This window comes from Petaurus breviceps, unplaced genomic scaffold (genome assembly GCF_028583685.1).
Source record: "Petaurus breviceps papuanus isolate PSGF00001 unplaced genomic scaffold, PetGlider_PUasm1.0 90760, whole genome shotgun sequence".
NCBI classification, from domain to species: Eukaryota; Metazoa; Chordata; class Mammalia; order Diprotodontia; family Petauridae; genus Petaurus; species Petaurus breviceps.
This window is the reverse complement of record NW_027187338.1, coordinates 12,820,761-12,838,941: the sequence shown is the minus strand read 5'-3', so window position 1 is coordinate 12,838,941 and position 18,181 is coordinate 12,820,761. Positions and strand designations below refer to the sequence as shown.

The window sequence follows — 18,181 nt, the reverse complement described above, 5'->3', positions numbered from 1 at the left end:
GCTGCCACGGGCGGCTTCCCCCACCCCCGCCCGCCGGCGAAGAAAACCCCCCCCCCCCCCCCCCCCCCCCCCCCCCGCCCCCCGAGGAAAACCCCCCCAAGGAAAGTCCTTTTCCTTTGCCCAGTCCGACCCCCCACATTTCCCCCATGACCCACATGAGCTCACAGAGGCATCAGCATTGCATGGGCCTTTACTCTGCCTGTTTGCCACCAAGCTCTGATCCTCCAGCCCCAAATGTGTCCTTTCTTTCTTTGGTCTTTTGAAATCAACTGAATCTCTGGAAATAAATTCAGGTTCAAGCCACAGATAAACTCAGCTCTTCCAAGACAAAGCGTCCAGTATGAGTCCAGCCAGTAGGAATGTTAGAAAGTTTCTGCATCTCAGCCTGCGTTTCCTTGGGATCTCAAAGAGCTGTCTGGCCACCATCAACACATCCCTCCCACCATCCCCCAAGTCACAGAGGCAGCTCAGAGTTCATTGTTAGGGTTTGCAGAAGGGAGAGAGGGATGACCTGGAATGATTCTGTAAGAAGGTAGGATGATGCTACCAGGGAAAGAGATTTCTAGTTGTGGTCCTGTCTACCACTAACTCTCTGTTTGACCCAGAATAAGTAATCTCATAGTAAATTTGTTTCCTCCCCTTGTAAATTAGGGAGACCCACTCCCTGCTCTGGTAACCTTACAGACCAACTGTCTCCATGAAATGTGATAGAGGGAATTACTTGGTACGTTTTTTTTATTCATTTGTATATATATATATGTTGTTCACCCACACATACACACAAATGTAAGTAAGCTTTCTGAGGATAGAGCCTTCTCTTTTTGTCTTTGTAGTTCTCCCAACTCCCATCTAGCACAATAGCTGGGATAGACCGGGTACTTAATACTTGTTGATTTCATTTGAAAGGAAAAGTAATATATAATAAAGCTGTAGAACAAAGTAAGGTATTATTTTAAGAGCAAGCCACTTCTCGCTGAATCTCAATTTCCTCAGTTATCAAATGGAGAGATTAGATGATCACAGGATCACAGATCCAGCGCTGGGACATCGGAGTCCAGCTAATCCAAACTCCTCATTTTACAACTAAGGAAACTGAGGCCCAAGATTTAGTGACTTACCCAAGTGAAAACACGGATAGTAAGCATTGGGGTTTGAATCCAGGTCCTGGAGCCACCTCTCTTCCCCCGAAGTTCTCTGGTGACCCTACATCCCCCATGTTTCCTTGCTGAGCTAGGGTCATACCCGAATAGTTACAACCCAGGGGGTAAATAGCTGTGCCCCTTCTTGTTTCCGCTATCATCCCAGTCCTTTCGTAGGGACGGCTTGGAAATGGTCCCTAGGTGTCTTAGGTAGCTCTTTCGGCGGGGTTATAGAAGCAGGACTTCTCTTGGACACCAAGAATGTAAGGTCTCCGAGACCCAGAGACCAGGGTGTTTCCTCTTCCTACGCAGACAGTGGCAGCATCCTAGGGTCTAGCAAATCCGGCCAGATTCCCCCCACCCAAGCCCTCCCCCCCGGAGGAGGAGCCTAGAGCTGGGCCTCTTAGTTAAGAAGCCAACACACCCCCAACACACCCCCTGCCTCCCACAGCCAATCAGAGAAAGCGGTTCCCGGCCACACATTGCCTCTATAAACCACAGGCTCTGCATTCCCGGCAAGAACGAGAGCGGGACGGCTCTGGTAGAGTGGACTGATCCGCAAGGCCCGGGAGCGCAGGAAAGGGGAAAAGGGAGAAGTATAGGAAAGGAGAAAAGAAAAAGAGGAAAGGGAAGAAAAGAGAGAAGAGGAAGAAAAAGTATAGAAGAGAGGAGGGAGAAAAACAGCAGAGCGCAGGGCTTCCCGCCCTAGAACCTGGGTATCCGAGCTAGAGCCCGAGCGCAGAAAGCGGTGGCAGCATAGGCAGCGGCGGCGGCGGCGAGAGCGCACTGCGAGAAACATGGACTCCGGAGGCAAGGTAAGACCTGCGGTTCGGTCTAGTCCCCACTGAGAGGCAGCCGGCCATGCCGCCCTCCGGCCCCCAGCCCCGAGCCAGGCGAGCGGCGTGCTCGGCTAGTGATGCGAAGGGGAGGGGCTGAGGCACCCGGCGGCTTCCGGCCCCGCGGGCTCAGTGCTCCGAGTGCCCAGTAGCAATCCCCCCCCCCCAGCCCTGGGGCCGCCGGGGGCCCCCGGAAGGCTCTGGGGGTGGAGAAGGAGCATAGGGGGGGTCTGCGCAGCAGGTGGCTGTGCTCCAGCCCGGCGGAGCCTGGAGCTTTGGGGCATCTCGGGAGGGGAGCGTGGCGCGGCGCGGTGCCCCCAGTCTGGCCCAGCCGCGTGGTGTGTGCGTAGAAGGCCCTCTTGGGCTCCTGGCACCTAACGTGAGCCGGTGCTGAGACCTAAATGCTCAGGGAGCGTCCAGGGGAGTGAGGGTTTGGGGTTGTGGCGGGGGGCCGGAGGGCCTTGGGTTAGAAAGGTGCAGAGCGCGCTCCTTCCTTCGCTCTGAGGTGTGGTGCCTCCGCCCCTGTCCCCGCCTCTTCGGACTGGCTGAGAGCCAGCCGCCGGCGGGAATTTGAGGGAATCTGCGCCCCCGGCCCAGCCTAACGGCTGCATTCACTCCACTCCCAGGAAGCCACCAGTTTGACCGCCAGGCCTCTTTAGACACAGTGGAGAGCTGAGGCCGTCATTCTGGGGTTGAATTCTACCTCTGCCATTTCCTGGCCGTATGACTGTGGGCAAGTCGCTTCCCCTCTCTGTGGTCGTCAGTTTTCTTATATGTGAAATAAGGGAGCTAGAGTAGATCCCTTAGGTCCCTTACCCCTCTACTGCTGTATGATCTTCGTATGGCGCAAGCGCGCCAAGTGGGGGCCGGCTGGGTGGGCGAGGGCTAACACTAAACCTTGGAATGGAAGATCTTGTCCCGGAGTCAGCCCTGGGCAAAGGAGACCTGGGGCTGGGTGGGGGCCCTGGTGATGTCAGCTGGGCAAACAAGCCTCTCGTAAACGCGCATCTGGCGAGTGGAGATTTATAAACTGATTTAAAGAAAGCAAACTACAGTTGTGAAAGGGGAGGGCGCGTACCGGGGAGTGCATACTAGCAGGGGAACAGTTCCAAATCCCTCTTGCTACCACCCCCCAGTTTAGGGAGGTAGCGGAAAGTTTGGAAACCCTCATGGTCAGCAGGCAAAAAAGCGTTCTATAGGGATTCCGAAGGTGAGGCACTCCCCATCTGAGCTCGCTCGGTGGTCCAAGATTCCTGCCCAGCCAGACCGCAACTCCCTCCTAGCTGGGCTGGGCCTTGAGGCTAGGGCTCCTGGCTTCCGCTCACCTCTCCCCAGGAGCCGAAGGGGAAAGGATGCCCTGGGACCCCGGTCCTAGTCTCCGAGGGGAAGGACTCTTAGCTAATGTGGCTATGTCGGGAGGAGGGAGAGGGGGCGGGCGGGCGAGCAGAAGTCGCACGTTCCGCACGCACTAAGCCTTCTCTCTGGGGCTGGCCTTTCCCTGGCAGAGCCCTCCCCCAACTCTCCCACCCTCCTTTCCCTCCCAAGCTCTGTAGCTGCCGGAAATCGGGGTGAGGGGCTAGAGGGGAGGGGCTTCCCAGAGCTTGCTCCGGATTGGCCACACCGGCCGAGCCCCCTCTCCGGTCTCCAACTACTGCCCCGAAGCTGGGTGAAGAGAAGCGGCGGGGGAGGGGGGGGTGGGGAGGAAGAGCCTTTACAGATCCAGACATTCACAAGGCCGGGTGGTCTCTTGGGAGAAAGAATCATACATAGATCATAGTACGGGGGAGGCAGGGACACACCCCAACTCCCTACCCCTATCCTTCTTTTGCTTCTTGTCTGATAGACTGGAAAGATACAAAAAGAAGAAAGTTGAAGGCAGAGTGAGTTCTAGCTTCCTGGCAGAAGGGGAAGGGGGGATGGGAGAGGAGTAAAGAGCCAATCTCTTACCTCTCTTCCCCAGGTCGGTCCTGGAGGGATCCGAACCTCACACCACACACAGCTCAGGCTGAATGGGCACCCAGAGGGGCATCTGGGAGGCCAAAGTGTCCGAATCTGGTTTACCAAAACCAGGACTGTCAGATTGAACCCCACCCACTTTTAGGGAGAGCGCTCCCGGCAACAAGACTGGCTTAGTTTTTCCTAGGGATACCTACACAAATCTACCCTTCCAAATACTCATTAATCTGATGGTTCACTCTTCATAATCTCTCAGGTAGGGGTGGGGGGGGGAGCACTAAAGAAAACCCTTTCAATCAGGAACAAATTACAGCCTAGGGCTTATCACTAGTGGAGAAAAGCTTTCCACAATGGTTTGTGGAGGGAACATTGGATTTGGAGACAGAACATCCCGAGTTCCTATCTGCCACTTACTGGCAATATAACCTTAGGGAAAACTTCTGAAGTTTCCTCCTGTAAAATGAAGGGGATGGTAACAGGTGCTACTACTAAGGTACCTTATTAGTTCTAACATTTTATGAGCTATTTATTTTTTACATATTGGGGGAATTAGAGGCTCAGAGGAAGGAGAGAGGCTAGGATTAGAACCTAGATCTTCTGACTTCTAATTCAGCTCTTCTTTCCCAAGTGGCCTCTCACCCTACAATGCTGCCTCTCTGCACCATGCTCTGCGTGTGTCTGTTTCTGCACGTATCCCTCCACTGGATAAGGTTACAGTGCCTCCATCTTCCTCACTCCATAGGCTCTTCAATTTAGAAGGAAAATCCAAGTTCCAACACCCTCATTTTACAGAGTGCTAAACTGAGGCACAGAGAGAGAGGATATATAACTTGCCCAAAATTACGAAGGGATTTAAAAGTTTCAGAGCCAGGATTTGAATCAGGACCTTTAACTCCAAATCCAGCCCTCTCTCCACTCTACCATCCTGTTTTATTATTATCTCTAAACTTGAGGGCTACTTTAAAATAGGAGACTCAGATATGGAGTAAACTCTTTATACATGGGAAGATAATAATGTGTAATTCCTAAGAACTTTATCACTATTAGGGCTGTTAGAAAGAGTATACTTTGAGGGTACCTGTGTGAATTGACTATGGTGGGATGATTTGTAAAAAATCAAGGAGTGAAATGAAGAGTGCACTAGAAGGGGGAAAGGAGAGGTAGAATAGGGTAAATTATCTCACATTAAATAGGTACCAGGAAGAGCTATGAAACCGAACCTTACCCTTTGGAATTGGCTCAAAGAGGGAATGACATACAGTTTGGTATAGAAAATTATCTTGCCCTCCAGGGAAGTAGGAGGGGAAGGGGATAAGGTGAGGGGCTGATTGCTGATGGATTAAGGGGGAGGCAGTGGTCAGAAGCAAAAGACTTTTTGAAGAGGGAATAGGGTAAAAAGAGAGAAAGATAAACAGGGGGAAAATAGGTTAGAGGAAAATAGAGTTATCATAACTGTGAATGGAATGAACTCACCCATAAAACAGACTGGATAGCTGAATGGATTAAAAACCAGAATCCAACAATGTTTACATTTGAAACAAACACAGTAAAAATAAGGAGTTGGAGCAGGAACTATTAAGCTTCAGATGAGGGGGTGTAACAATCTTGATCTCAGACAAAGCAAAAGCAAAAAAAAATCTAAATTTAAAAGATAAGCAGAAAAGCTTGTATTTTGTTAAAAGGTACCATAGACAATAAAGTAATAATACTAAACATGTACCAAATGGCCTAGCATCCAAATTCTTAAAGGAAAAATTAACTGAGTTACAGAAGGAAATAGACAGTAAAACTATTATTAGTTAGGGATCTCAACTTGACCCTTTCAGAACTAGATAAATCTAACCACAAAGTAAACAAGATATTTAGGAGATAAATAGAATTTTAGAGAAGTTAGATATGATAGACCTGGAAAAAATTGGATGGGAATAGAAAGGAGTATACCTTTTCAGTTGTACATGGCACCTACACAAAAATTGACAGTGCATTAGGGCATAAACTTCACAACCAAATGTGGAAAAGCAGAACTATTAAATGCATCCTTTTTAGATCATAATGCAATAAAAATTGAATTCAATGAGGGCCCCTGCAAACATAGACTGGAAATTAATTGGAAACTAAATCTAACCCAAGTGGGTCAAAGAACAAATCATAGAAACAATCAATACTTTCATTAGAATGACAGTGAGATAATATACCAAAATTTATGGGATGCAGCAATACTTAGGGTAATTTTTTAATCTCTAAATACATCAATAAAATAGAGAAAAAGCAGATTAGTTGAGTGCAATTTTTAAAAATAGGAATTTTTAATTTGTTCTTTTTCTAATTAAACACCAAAATGGAAATCCTAGAAAATCAAAGGAGAGAGTAATAAAATTGAAAGAAAAAACCTATTGAACTAAACTAAAAATTGAGGAACTGGTTTTATTGGGTTTGGGGTACACAGCAGGCATAGATCAACTATTGGTTAATTTGATCTAAAAAAATAAACTTGAAATCTTTTTAGGAAGTTGCAGGGAGCAGGTCCCATCCTGAGAAGGCAGCTTCATCCAGAATAACTGACTGAGCTAAGCCCTGCAACCAGGCCTTCTATACAGTGAAGCCCCTTGGAATTAAGTTTAGGGAAATAGTGATTGAGGTGGTTCAGTAGTTACTTAAGAAGTTAGGATTCTGTGGGGAATAAGCCCTTCCAGAAGAAGGGTGCCTCCCATCTAGGGTTCAGAAGCTTATCCAGGCTTCTACCAGAGATGCCCAGATGGAAAACTGGCTCTTTCTATGTGTCCAGAAAGGCCAAGACCTTCAATACTGCAGCTTAGCTGGGGGAATCTGTTGGGGGGAAGACTATTTGTCATAAATGTTAAGGTTTTTGTTTTTTTGGAGGGGGAAAGACAAGGCAATTGGGGTTGTGACTTGCCCAGGGTCACACAGCTAGTACGTGTCTGAGGACCCATTTGAACTCAGGTCCTCAACTCCAGAAGGACTCTTCACTTCACTATATAGCTGCCCCCATAAATGTTAGTTTTAACTTGAACTGTTAGTATCAGAGAAGCTGGTGTTAACTTTGAGACAGTAACTCCCTTGTTCCTTCCTGGTATTTGCCTTGTAGAATGATCCATACTTTTTGTTCTTTTTTCTGGGACTAGGAACCAAATTAATCTCAGCAATTAGTAGACTCAGGAGACTAGGGTTCCTACCTCTGTCCTTATTCACTGTGTGACTTTATCTATGTCAGTTTCCCTCTCTGAACATGTTTTTCCACCTGTAAAGTAAGAGTTGCCCTTTCTCATACAGTGGTTCTGGGAATCAAATGAGAATATATACATGTAATCTGTAATAGAGAGGGAAAGGGCTTTAGAGAATTATCCTGTTTAACTCCTTCATTTCAGAGAAAGGGAAACTGAGACCTAGAGAAGAAATCAATCTAACATTTACTGGGGAAGGGAACCATAAGATCTTAAATACCTAGAGCCTTGGTGTTCTGGGAATTTACCCAGCTTGCTTGACCTGGTAAATCATTTAATGTTCCGCTGCTGGGGAAGTTCTCTCCTGCCCAGTTTCCCTGAAAGCTAGTCCGTATCCTTGCAGATGGCCTCCTGGGCTTCCTTTCCCTTGTTCACTTCTATATAACTGTTAAGGGAGAGAGAAAGTTATATTTTAGCACTAGGCTACCATTTTTGACAGCTGCAAAGGCTTACTTTGTCCTATGGTTTGAGAGAAACACTGGATGAATACTTAGAACCTTAAGGTCATAAAATGTCAGAGCTGGGAGAGACCTTAAAACATACTGTGCCATTGCTGGAAGAGACTTTAGAACATTATGTCAGAGCTGAGAGGGACCAGAGAACATTCAGGGTTAGGATTGGGAGGGACCTGAGAACACCTAGTGCTCACACTGGGAGAGATCTTAGAATGTAGAATGTTGCAGGTTGGGACACAGACTCATATAAGGTCTGAGCTAGAAGGAACCTTGGGGACAGTTTCCTCTGATCTTAACAAATACCAAAAAAATGAGCACTTCGAATATACACAGTACAAAACTAGAATTTTGAAACTATGAATTTCTCTCATACAGTTTGCTTTTTCTTTTAAGTATATAATAAATTCAGCAGAGACATTGCATCTCAGCAGAGAGGGCTCTTAGAACAGAGAACATCAGGGCTGGGAGGGAGGGACCTTAGAACATCCAGAGTTGGGAGAGACCTCATAGACAGGTAGAATCCAGAAGGGACTATAAAAACCATATAGTCCACCTACCTCATTTTTACTGATAGGAAAACTAAGACCCAGAGAAAAGTGACTGGTCAATGAAGCAATGCACCTTTTCTTTCCCTTGGTGGATCCTACCCCCATCTTACCCCCCCCCCCCCCCCCCCCCCCCCCCCCCCCCCACAGGACAGCCTGCCAGTACCACACACATACACACACACACAGACACTGCTCACTGCCAAACAATCACCCCCTCACAGTCTGCTAATCTATAGATTTAGAAGTGGACCCTGAAGCAAAGTTGCTCATTTCAGGCTGAATGTAAAAAATGTGGCCTTGTGCCTGCCTGGGACTGGGTTCTGCTCACCCCAAACCTGGACCAGTTCCAGATCCTTATTAATCAGATTGTAACTGCAGCTGATTCCAGCCTTTCCCAAGACACCTGGTCACAAGGCTTGAGCCCAGCACTTCTTTTGAGCACCAAGGGGCCCTTTCTCTGGTGCTGGGGGGCAGAATACAAGGTTAGGTAGTCAGTGGAATGAACAGGGGAACACAGGGCTGGAAATGAAACCAATCCTGGTATGGTTCTATCAACCCATCTTCTGACAGTGTAGATGCCACCAGGGGAAGGAACAGGAGAGCCTGGCCTTGGAGTCAGTGTAGCTGGTCTGTTAACAAGAAGAATATCAAATGTTCCCTGACCTCCTGACTTGGGGCTGAGCATCTGGAGATATTCCTGCCTCAGTAGAAAGCCCTAACTCCTTACCTCCTATCTCATTTAATAAGACTAGTTATCTTTTTTTTTTTTTTTTAAAGCAATCTGGGTTAAGTATCTTGCTCTAGGTTACATGGCCAGGTGTTTCTGGGTGGGTGCTAAGTGTCTTGAGCTTGGGAGGTCATCCTGACACTGGAGCAGGTGCTCTCACTAGCTGTGTTACCTGGCCTCCCCAAGACTAGTTATCTTTTAAGGGAGTGTTTTACCTAGGTTATCTCCTTTGATCCGAATGGCAACATTATAATGTAGGTAGCTGTTATCATCCTTGTTTTACAGATAAGGAAACTGAGGAAGACTTTTTTTTTTTTAATTTAGTGACTTACCCAAGTCACTAAATTTCTGTATCTTAGAGCTTCCTGAATCTCTGAATATGTTGGCAGAAGGAAATACCTGGAAACATTTGATTCTTTGGTCTGACTGTCTGTGGGCCTATGTGGAGCTGAGACCTCCCTGGAGCAGAGGTAGAAGAATCAGTCAGAGCTGACCCTGAAGCCTAACACCAGAACCCAGGAGGAAGTAATTTGATTTCAGGATGAGAACCTAACACCCAGAGGTCACCTAAAGGTCATCTAGGTGTATGATGTCTGCCCTACAGGGCCAGCTCATGACTCAGGCTTTCTGATAAATTTAAGGTATAGACTGCTGCCCAAGACAGTGTTTGGGACTAGGATTTAGGAAGCCTGTGTTCTAATCCTATATCTGCAACATGCTTGACCCAGGGCAAGTCTCTTTTCTCTCTTTAAGCCTCAGTTTCCTCATCTGTAAAATGGGTATCTGGGTTGGACTAAGTGAACTTCCCTCTTTGAAATTATGTGATTAAGAAAAATTTACAAATCCAGAAGGAAAAGAAGTAGAGAATAAAATAGGCTTTTGGGGGCCCCCCAGTTTTCTTTCTATCCCTTTATCTCTGTAAAATGCTTCTGCTCTGGGTCTAGGGGGTCTCTCAAGGGTCCTTAAATAAAGCATCATTCACTCAGAGGTAGAAGGGACATCTGGTGCCATCAAGGCCAACTTGTACATGAGGCAGATGCTCTCTGCCTCATCCCACCTGACAAGTCCGTCCATGTAGCCCTCACTGGGTAACCTCCCCAGAGGAGCTTCCCAAGGCCTCTAGCTCCTGCCCCCTGGGGAAGTCTTCCCTCCTAGAAAGTCTTCCCTTCCTAATTACTCCTGGTAATGCTGGGAGCCCTCAGGAGCAGAACAAGCCTATTCTCTCTTCCCCAACTCTTCATATACAATGTCTTTCCATCAATGACTTTATCAGCTCAGCCATGGTGCCCTCCTCCTCCTCTCCCACTGTGCTTAGCTGGGGGATGGATGGGGAGGGCAAGGGAGTAGAAAAAGAGTCAGCTATACCTGAGGAAAGTTCTGACTCACATACACTTATAAAAGAGCAATCCAAGACCTATCCCTGCCTTAGTGCTTTTCAGGACAAGGACCAGGGGAAGATTCCTGGCAAATCTCAGCTCTGGACAGCCCAGAATCAAGAAAAAGCAGCCTGATCCTTAGATGCCAAACTATGAAAACCTGGAATGAGGAGAAAGAGTTAGGGTTAATGTTTGTATGGGACTTTCATCTTTTAGGGGGGGAAGCAAGGCAATTGGTGTTAAGTGACTTGCCCAAGGTTACACAGTTAGTGTCAAGTGTCTGAGGCCTCATTTGAACTCAGGTCCTCCTAAATAATTTCTAATGATTTCAGGCTCCCAACAATGGAGCAGACTGCTTATATAGTCAGGTAGGTAGTAGTAACCTTCTCTTCATTGGAGGTGTTCAGGCGAAGGCCAAGTAACCTTATGACTAGGTTCCTGTCAAAAGGCAGCCTGCTTCCCCTAGGAGCTGGACTTTGAAAAATTCCTTCTACTTCTGGGATTCTATGATTTTCCAGTCGGGCAAGAAAATTTGAGAGAATTTGAGCTGGGCCATGACCATGGTGTTCTGATCTCTCCCATCTCAAGGGATAGTTCCCTGGAATTAAGGCAGAAATGGGCAGGGAAGGCTGGAATCATAAATGAGTCATGTTTTGGCAGCACCTAAAGGTTTACAATGAGGTTTTATCATTATTTTCTAGATTAAGAAACTGAGGCTCAGAAATAGAAAGTGGTTAACCCAAGGTCACACAGAACAGACCAAATCTTGCAGTGATCTTTTCTAGCTCACTGGATTACTGCCCTATGACTGGGCCAGAGATGCTTGCTACTCACCTCCTTCCCACTCTTTCTACGCCAAAGAGCTGCACCCCCAAGGAGTCCAGGGAGGACTTAGAAACACAACCCCTCTGCTTTTCAGAACTGGACAGTCCAGTTCAGCTCCACCCAGCTCCTCTCTCCTCCCCTCCACCCTCCCTCTGAATGCTGGTTGCTAAGGTTATCAGCTGAAGCTGATAAATTCTGCCCAGTTGTTCCTAGCAGATAACCTTTCTTGGTAGGTTATCTACATTCCTCAGTGACTGAGCAAGTTTTTTCCTGGGCATCAGTTTCCTCATCTGTGAAATGGGCCTTAATACCACTTACCACTGCTTGTCTTCTCAAGTTTCTGTCAAATATGGCTTTTGGGAAAATGCCAACAGAATAATTCTCCTTACTTGAGAGAGGTAACAACCCTGCTTTTCAGTCAGGCTCCAATCTGTGCTGTTTCAAAACCCAGCAGAGGTGAGGAACTTATGGCCTGAGGTCACAGGTGGTCCTCTAGGTCCTCAAGTGCCCCCTTTGACTGAATCCAAACTTCACAGAACAAATCCTCTTAATAAAAGGATTTGTTCTGTAAAACTTGCACTCTATCAAAATGCCAAACCCAAGACCCTAGAAGGCCACTTGTGGCCTTGAGGACACTGCAGGTTCCCCACCCCTGCCCTAGGGACTGTCTTCCCTACTGTCTACCAGTATTTGGGCCTGTAGCCTGGGCCCTGCCCTCTGAGGCTTGAGAATTTAATTTTTGGGAGATAAGACCCACACTGCATAAAACAATTATGGGCAGATTGTTTGATACTAAGTGGAACTCTGAGCTGTTTGGAGGATCCAAGGAGGGTTCTTGGCCTGCTTGAAGCCTTTAGGGAAGATTTCCTGGAGGACTGGAGCTGAGTTAGAATGGACCTAGAGCAGGAAGGGGTATCAGATCATCTAGTCTGGCCCCTTGGGTTTTACAGGTGAGGAAACTGTCTCCAGAAAAGTGGTATCACCAGGGCCCAAGGACATAGGGAGTAAGGGATTTTATAAACCCAGGGTCCCAAACCAAAATCCATCCCTGGCCCCCAAGTTAGGCAAGACTCTTTAAGGAGGTGGGAGTAGTGTGATCAGATGCTTGTAGGGAGGAAAGCTGCTGGCTGGAGCCCAAACCACAGCTCGAATTCGAGAGCTTGATAGAATGGAGACTTTCCAGGGTGGCACAGAGATTTAGTCAGGATATGTGAGTTCAAGGTCTGTCATTCCCTTCCCCACCCCCACCCATGGGGATCTGTAAAATCCAGCTGAAAAGCCTATATATGATTCCTCTTAGTTTAAGAAACTTATTGAGTCATTGTAGTACAGTAGAAAAGGTATTGATAATGACTTAGTGACCTTGAACAAATCACTTTTCTGAGCCTCAATTTCTTCATCTGTCAAATGGGGATCTCTTACCTCCACTCAGTCCCTTTGTGAGGGTGCCCTCTGTGCCCCTCAAAAATAAAGTGATTGTTATCAGTAGACAGTGTCAGAGCCTGGATTTGATCTGGGTCCAGCACCTTTTCCACTATTTGTTTCTCTGCCTCACAATAAAAAGCTGTTTCGGCTCTACTGCCCTCTCTCTACCCTTAACAGAAGAGAAAAGGAGTATCTTAGGCTTTTGAATTTAAAGGGAGTACCAATCCCTTCATTTTGCAAAAGGCCATGAAGAGTGTGCTTGGTAAACTTGTTCCCTGAGTGCAGCCTCGGCAGACAACCATGAGAAGGTGGGGAGCAGTGGGGCAGGCCCTGCTGGGTAGGGCCTGGGGCTGACTGGCAGGCCCACCCTACCTTGCCCTTTACGGGTACACAGTACCAACCGTTAAATGAAAATTGATCTTTCTTCATACTTTGCCAGGTTTGTTTCCGCAGCTCGGAAACAAAAGCTCTGCATTTCTCTAGAAAGATTAAGCTGTGTGTCCACAAGGTCAGGGCTTCCCTAGACCTCCCTGTCCTCTCTCCTTCCTTTGTTCTCTCCCCATACCCTCATCCCCTTGCTCCCCCTTTGGTGTTCCCACTGACAACATCAGGTTACACTTGATCATGGAGTTGAGGCCATGAGGCTTTGTCCAAGGGACTGTTTCCAGGCCTGCAAGTGGCAAGTGCCCTACTATGCCAATGCCAAGGAGAGAAAATTTAAGCTTTCATGATTAAGAAAGGAGAGACCCCGAAGTGGGTCAGGAAACACTTCTATTCTAGTAGGTGACTCCTAGAACTGAGCCTTGAAGGAAGGGAAGAGAAAGGGCTTTTAAGAGATGGAGGTTAGGGAGAAAAGAGTCCTTTCCATGTTTGAACCTCCTGTACAAAGGCTGGAGGTCTGGAGAGTGAGGAGTCAGCCAATTTGGCTGGAACGGAGAGTGCATGAAGGGGAATAATATGAAATAGAAAGTTGAGGCTTTGGCCTTGGCCTGGAGGCGCCTCCTGGGACACAGGCCCTGCCTGTGCCTGGCATTTTCAGGCTGTGGCCTCACCAGCTACTGCTTCTCCTGTACAAACTGGGTTTGTAGGGAGAGACACCCCCATCTGTTCTGCCTTTCCACTCCTACCTTCACTTTATCACACCCAGTCAGTCTTAGCAAATGAGATAAATGCTTAGCACAGTCCCTTGCACGCAGTGGGCAATTAGCACATGCTCCATGGAAATAATGTTTTATGTGACTTCATACATATGATGGGTAGTATCTCTTTCTTGCCTTGATAGCTGGGAGTAGAGGGAAGGAGACAATTTGGGACTGAAAATAAAAACTTTTTTTTAAATGTCCATTCTTTCTCTCTCTATACACATACTCTCCCTCTGCAGCCCCCTAGTTTACTCTCTCTTATACCTCTGAGTTTCCCCTGCATCTGCATCCCTGACTAGAATATAAAAGGTTAAAAGGGCCGTGGCTGTGTCTGTTCTAATGACAACCTTTCCCCTCAGGGGCTCTGAATATAACCCAGAACCTCACTGACTGACCTCTGTCTGCTTTTCTCCCGACAGCGGGTTACGGCCTCCCTCATGCTGGCCGTGGGTGGTGCCGTACTGGGCTCCCTACAATTCGGCTACAACACTGGAGTCATCAATGCCCCACAGAAGGTAAGTACTACCCCACCCACCACGACACACACACACCCATCCATCTCCTCCTCCCTATTGCCACCATCCCTAATACACTGTCTTCTCAGAAACCCCTGAAGTGGCTACCTCTCAAGTGTCTGATCTCTCTCACCCAACACAGTGGGATCCTGAGCACTGGGCCAGACTGAGCTGCAGAAGGGAAATGGGCAGTGGCCAGGGCCAATCTGTGTTGTTTGGAATGTGGGTGCCTAGCAGGCCACACCCACTGGGAGAGAGGCAGGTCACAAGCACAGTCTGGGATGCTGAGTCATCCTCCATTAGCAGCGGAGATCTTTAGCGGGACTGACAGTTCAGTCTAGTTCACCAAACATCTATTGGGCACCTTTGCACTGTTTGGCATCCGAACCAGTATTTAGGGAAAACATGGTCTTTGCCATCATGGAGCCTATAGTCTGGGAGGGGGATAAGACAGTCAGGCAACTGGAATGGACAAGACAAGGTGAATGAGGTTTAAGGAAGGGGCCATTTTGGGAGGAGGTCATTACTGACAAAGGACCATGGAAAGTTCATAGGGATCTCAGGTCGGTTCAGGGACCTTCCTACAAGAGAATTCACCAGGGTGAATTTCAGATATCAGATAATAAGAAACAGTGATATCAGATATCAGATAATAAGGAACAAAGACCCAGCTCGTGGGCACAGGTAGGCCAAGGGTACCCCAAGAGGTTCTGTTTCCCTAGAATATAAGCTGTGCAGGGGAAAAGAGGGTGAGGTAAGGTTAGAAAGGAGAATGGTAGCACATCATGGAGGCCTTGAATGCCAGGAAGAGAAGCTCAGATTTTACTGTATAGGCAATAGGGATCCCCTGAGAGCTTTTGAGCAAAGGCCCGACATGACTAGCTCCAGGGATTCTGAAGATTATTCTGGTAGACAGCACATGAACAAAGAACAGATTTGTCCAGGGGAAAGAGAAGAGGCTTTAGGAGGAATTGTCTTAGACCGGGCTGGAGTGACTAGGACCTATATACTATGTGGGTGACCAAGGTATTAGAGCATGTTTCTAGCCTATCTTGGGGTTAGAAATAGTTTTCCCTTTCTGTGGGAAATACCAAGACTTTGTGACTAGTCAGAAGGATCCATGGGGATGTATCCACTTCTGCCATGTAAGGTTGGGTACCCCAAGACAAGTTATAGGAGGAATAATAACTTGGTTTTCTATAGTGCTTTCAGATTTATAAATCATTCCTTGAAATAACCATAGAAGGTAGGTAGAACAAGCATTTTTGTTGTTGTTTTTTTTATAGAAAAGGAAACTGAGACTTGGTCTTTTAACCAAGTGACTTGGCCACAGTGTTCAGCTAATAAACATTGGATTGTGGCCTCAGGCTGCTACCCCACCCTTTGTACTAGATCACATTACTTCTGAGGAACACTCCAGTCATACATGAGGACATTTTGCTAATTATGTATTAGGGATGCCTGGCCCCTCTCACCTACAACCTGGCTGAGAACCAGGAAGTAAGCTCAAGAATTCTGAAATAGACATCATAAAGTCCATTGATTCATTCATCCAGCATTCACTGAGAGCTTTCTAGAGCTGCCCATGTCTCCCACCTCTGTCCCAGATCAGCCCAAGCCACAGAACTGAGCTTTCTTTGCAGATTTGGGTGTTACCTCAAAGGCAGAATTTAGAACAGCAGTTAACTGACACTCATACACAACACCCCTAAGAGGGAGGAAGGTACTGCATAAATCATTACCTCCCATTTCACAGATGAGGAAATGAGGTCTACGTAGTGGCCCATAATCACACTGAGTTAAGAATAACAGATGGGGCTTGAAAACTTGGAACTCCTAACTCCAGGGGCAGCTAATGAGATAGTCAGGAAGACTTCATCTTCCATGAGTTCAAATCTGGCTTCAGACACTAGCTGTGTGACCCTGGGCAAATCACTTAACCCTGTTTGCCTCAGTTTCTGAATCTGTAAAATGAGCTGGAGAAGGAAATGGCAAACCATTCCAGTATCTTTAACAAGAAAACCCCAGATTGGGTTAGAGAGTCAGACACACTAAAAATGGCCCATCATTAGGCCTAACTAATGACAAAGTCGGCATTCCTAATACAATTGGACATAGAGTCAGGGGATCTGGGTTCAAATGTTGTCTTAGAAATTTACTAGTAATTTGGCCCAAGGTGAGTCACTTAGCCTCCCTAGATTTCTCCATCTATAAAATGAGGGGTAAGACTCTAAATTTCCCTCTAGCTGTATAGCTATGATACTCAGAACTAGTTACCAGAAGGTAAGCACAGGCAGGTTTGTCCCCAGCCCAAGGCCCTTGACCTACCTGAGCTGTCCTTGCACTGGGACTAGCTTAACCTGCCCTGATTCCCTGAAGGAGACCAATGAGACAAGGGGGGAGGGGGGGAGCACCAGACACCATGGGAAAGACCTCATTTTGGCTGACCCGTCCCCTTTGAATCTTAGAGCACCGAGCTCACATCCAGAAAGCTTTGACCATCTCCCAAAGCTCTGTATCTGGCAAAGACACTAATACAGGGGACAGAGTCATGGACCACATCCAGGTGGGAGATGCCTGAAGGTCCCTGGGTAGAAGAGGGCCCAGCTAAGGAGGCTGAAAGGCATTACAGGGAGGAGAAGGCAGTTAACAATGTCACATTTGACAAAGGTCAAAAGAACAAGGACTGAGAAAGGCCTGTTGGGTTTGGCAAATAGGAAGCTGTTGGTGACCTCAGAACTGTTAGTGAATTGGTTGGGACAGAAGCCTGATTGTAGAGGATTTAGATGAGATGAACTCTTAGCTCCTCCCAAATTTTATGACCAAGTAATAGAGACGTTCCCTTGTCCCTCTCACTTCCCATACCCCAAGGCAGTGGTGTTGTCATTGAAAGAATACTGGAGTCAAACTTGCTGTGTGACCTTGGCAAGTCCTTTTTCTCTTTCCCTTGGTTTCCTCCTCCATCTAATTGGAGAGATCATATAAGATGGACAAATGGTCTTTGGGATGGCAGGAAGGGTCCCAGCTCGGTCCTGAAATCCTCTACTGCACATTTGGGCTCAGCCCTCAAAGACCCCTCTCCCCCCCCAACTTGGAGGGCCCCCTTCATATACCTTCCTCCTGGTCCCCATTCCTCCTTTGTTGGGGCCCTCAGTCTGACCCCAAAGCTAAATCTTCCAAGTACAGGTTTGGAAATCTGCCAGTTTCTCTGGAAGCCCCTTGGGCAAGGAACCCAGTACCTGCCTGTCTCCCTTTTCCAGTCCACTCAATCCCCCAGATCAGCTCAAGAAGGGGCAAATGCCCATGGCCTTGGTCTCTGAGTCCATTCTGGTATCCACTCTATTACTGACTTTCTGGGTGCCCTTCCTACAGAAACACCTGCTGAGGGATGGGGATTAGAGTAGAGATGATGCTATTTTCAAGTATTTTAAGGGCTTTCATGGAGGGAGGGATGTGTCTTGCTTCTCCTTTGTCCCCCCAGAGCTGAACAAAGAGAAGTGTCGAGGTAACAAAGAATTTAGTTAAATTCCTAACAATTAGAGTCATACCATGCAGAATGAGCTGCTTCTGGGGGCAGTGAGTTTTCAGGCAAAAGCTGGATGATTTGTCAGATATGTTGGAGTGGAAGGAACCCTGATTCCTGCTCAGATTTCATGTATGCTGTACCAAATGGCACCTTAAGGCCCTTTCGATTCCAGACTCTGTGATTCTGATAGCGAGACTCAGTTTCATTATCTGTGAGACTGGAAGAACTCCAAACAGTCTCACTTAGGCAGTAGCTTCATCTAACCAAAATGAAGCCAAGAACCAGGAAGGATTGCTTGCCTACAATTGAGGTACCTGCCTACAATTGAGATACCAATTGCCTACAATTGAGGTATAGTGCTCTGGTACAGTTGAATAACCATTAATTCTGGGGTGCAGGGAGCTGGGTTCGCTTCTTCCCTAGAACACTTACTGCTACCTTCAGTGATCTTGGGCAAATCCCTTAGTCT

General features: G+C 47.3%; 1 protein-coding gene across 1 annotated transcript in view; it reads left to right on the top strand.

Annotated features, from left to right (window-relative positions):
• Positions 1-1,628: 1,628 nt before the first annotated feature.
• The window catches only part of SLC2A1 (solute carrier family 2 member 1), a 29,103-nt gene continuing 12,550 nt past the window's right edge, over positions 1,629-18,181 (top strand). The window contains exons 1-2 of the mRNA XM_069068184.1: positions 1,629-1,954; positions 14,091-14,186. Coding sequence (XP_068924285.1) covers positions 1,937-1,954; positions 14,091-14,186 — 114 coding nt within the window. The 5' untranslated portion in view covers positions 1,629-1,936. The remainder of the gene's footprint in view (positions 1,955-14,090; positions 14,187-18,181) is intronic.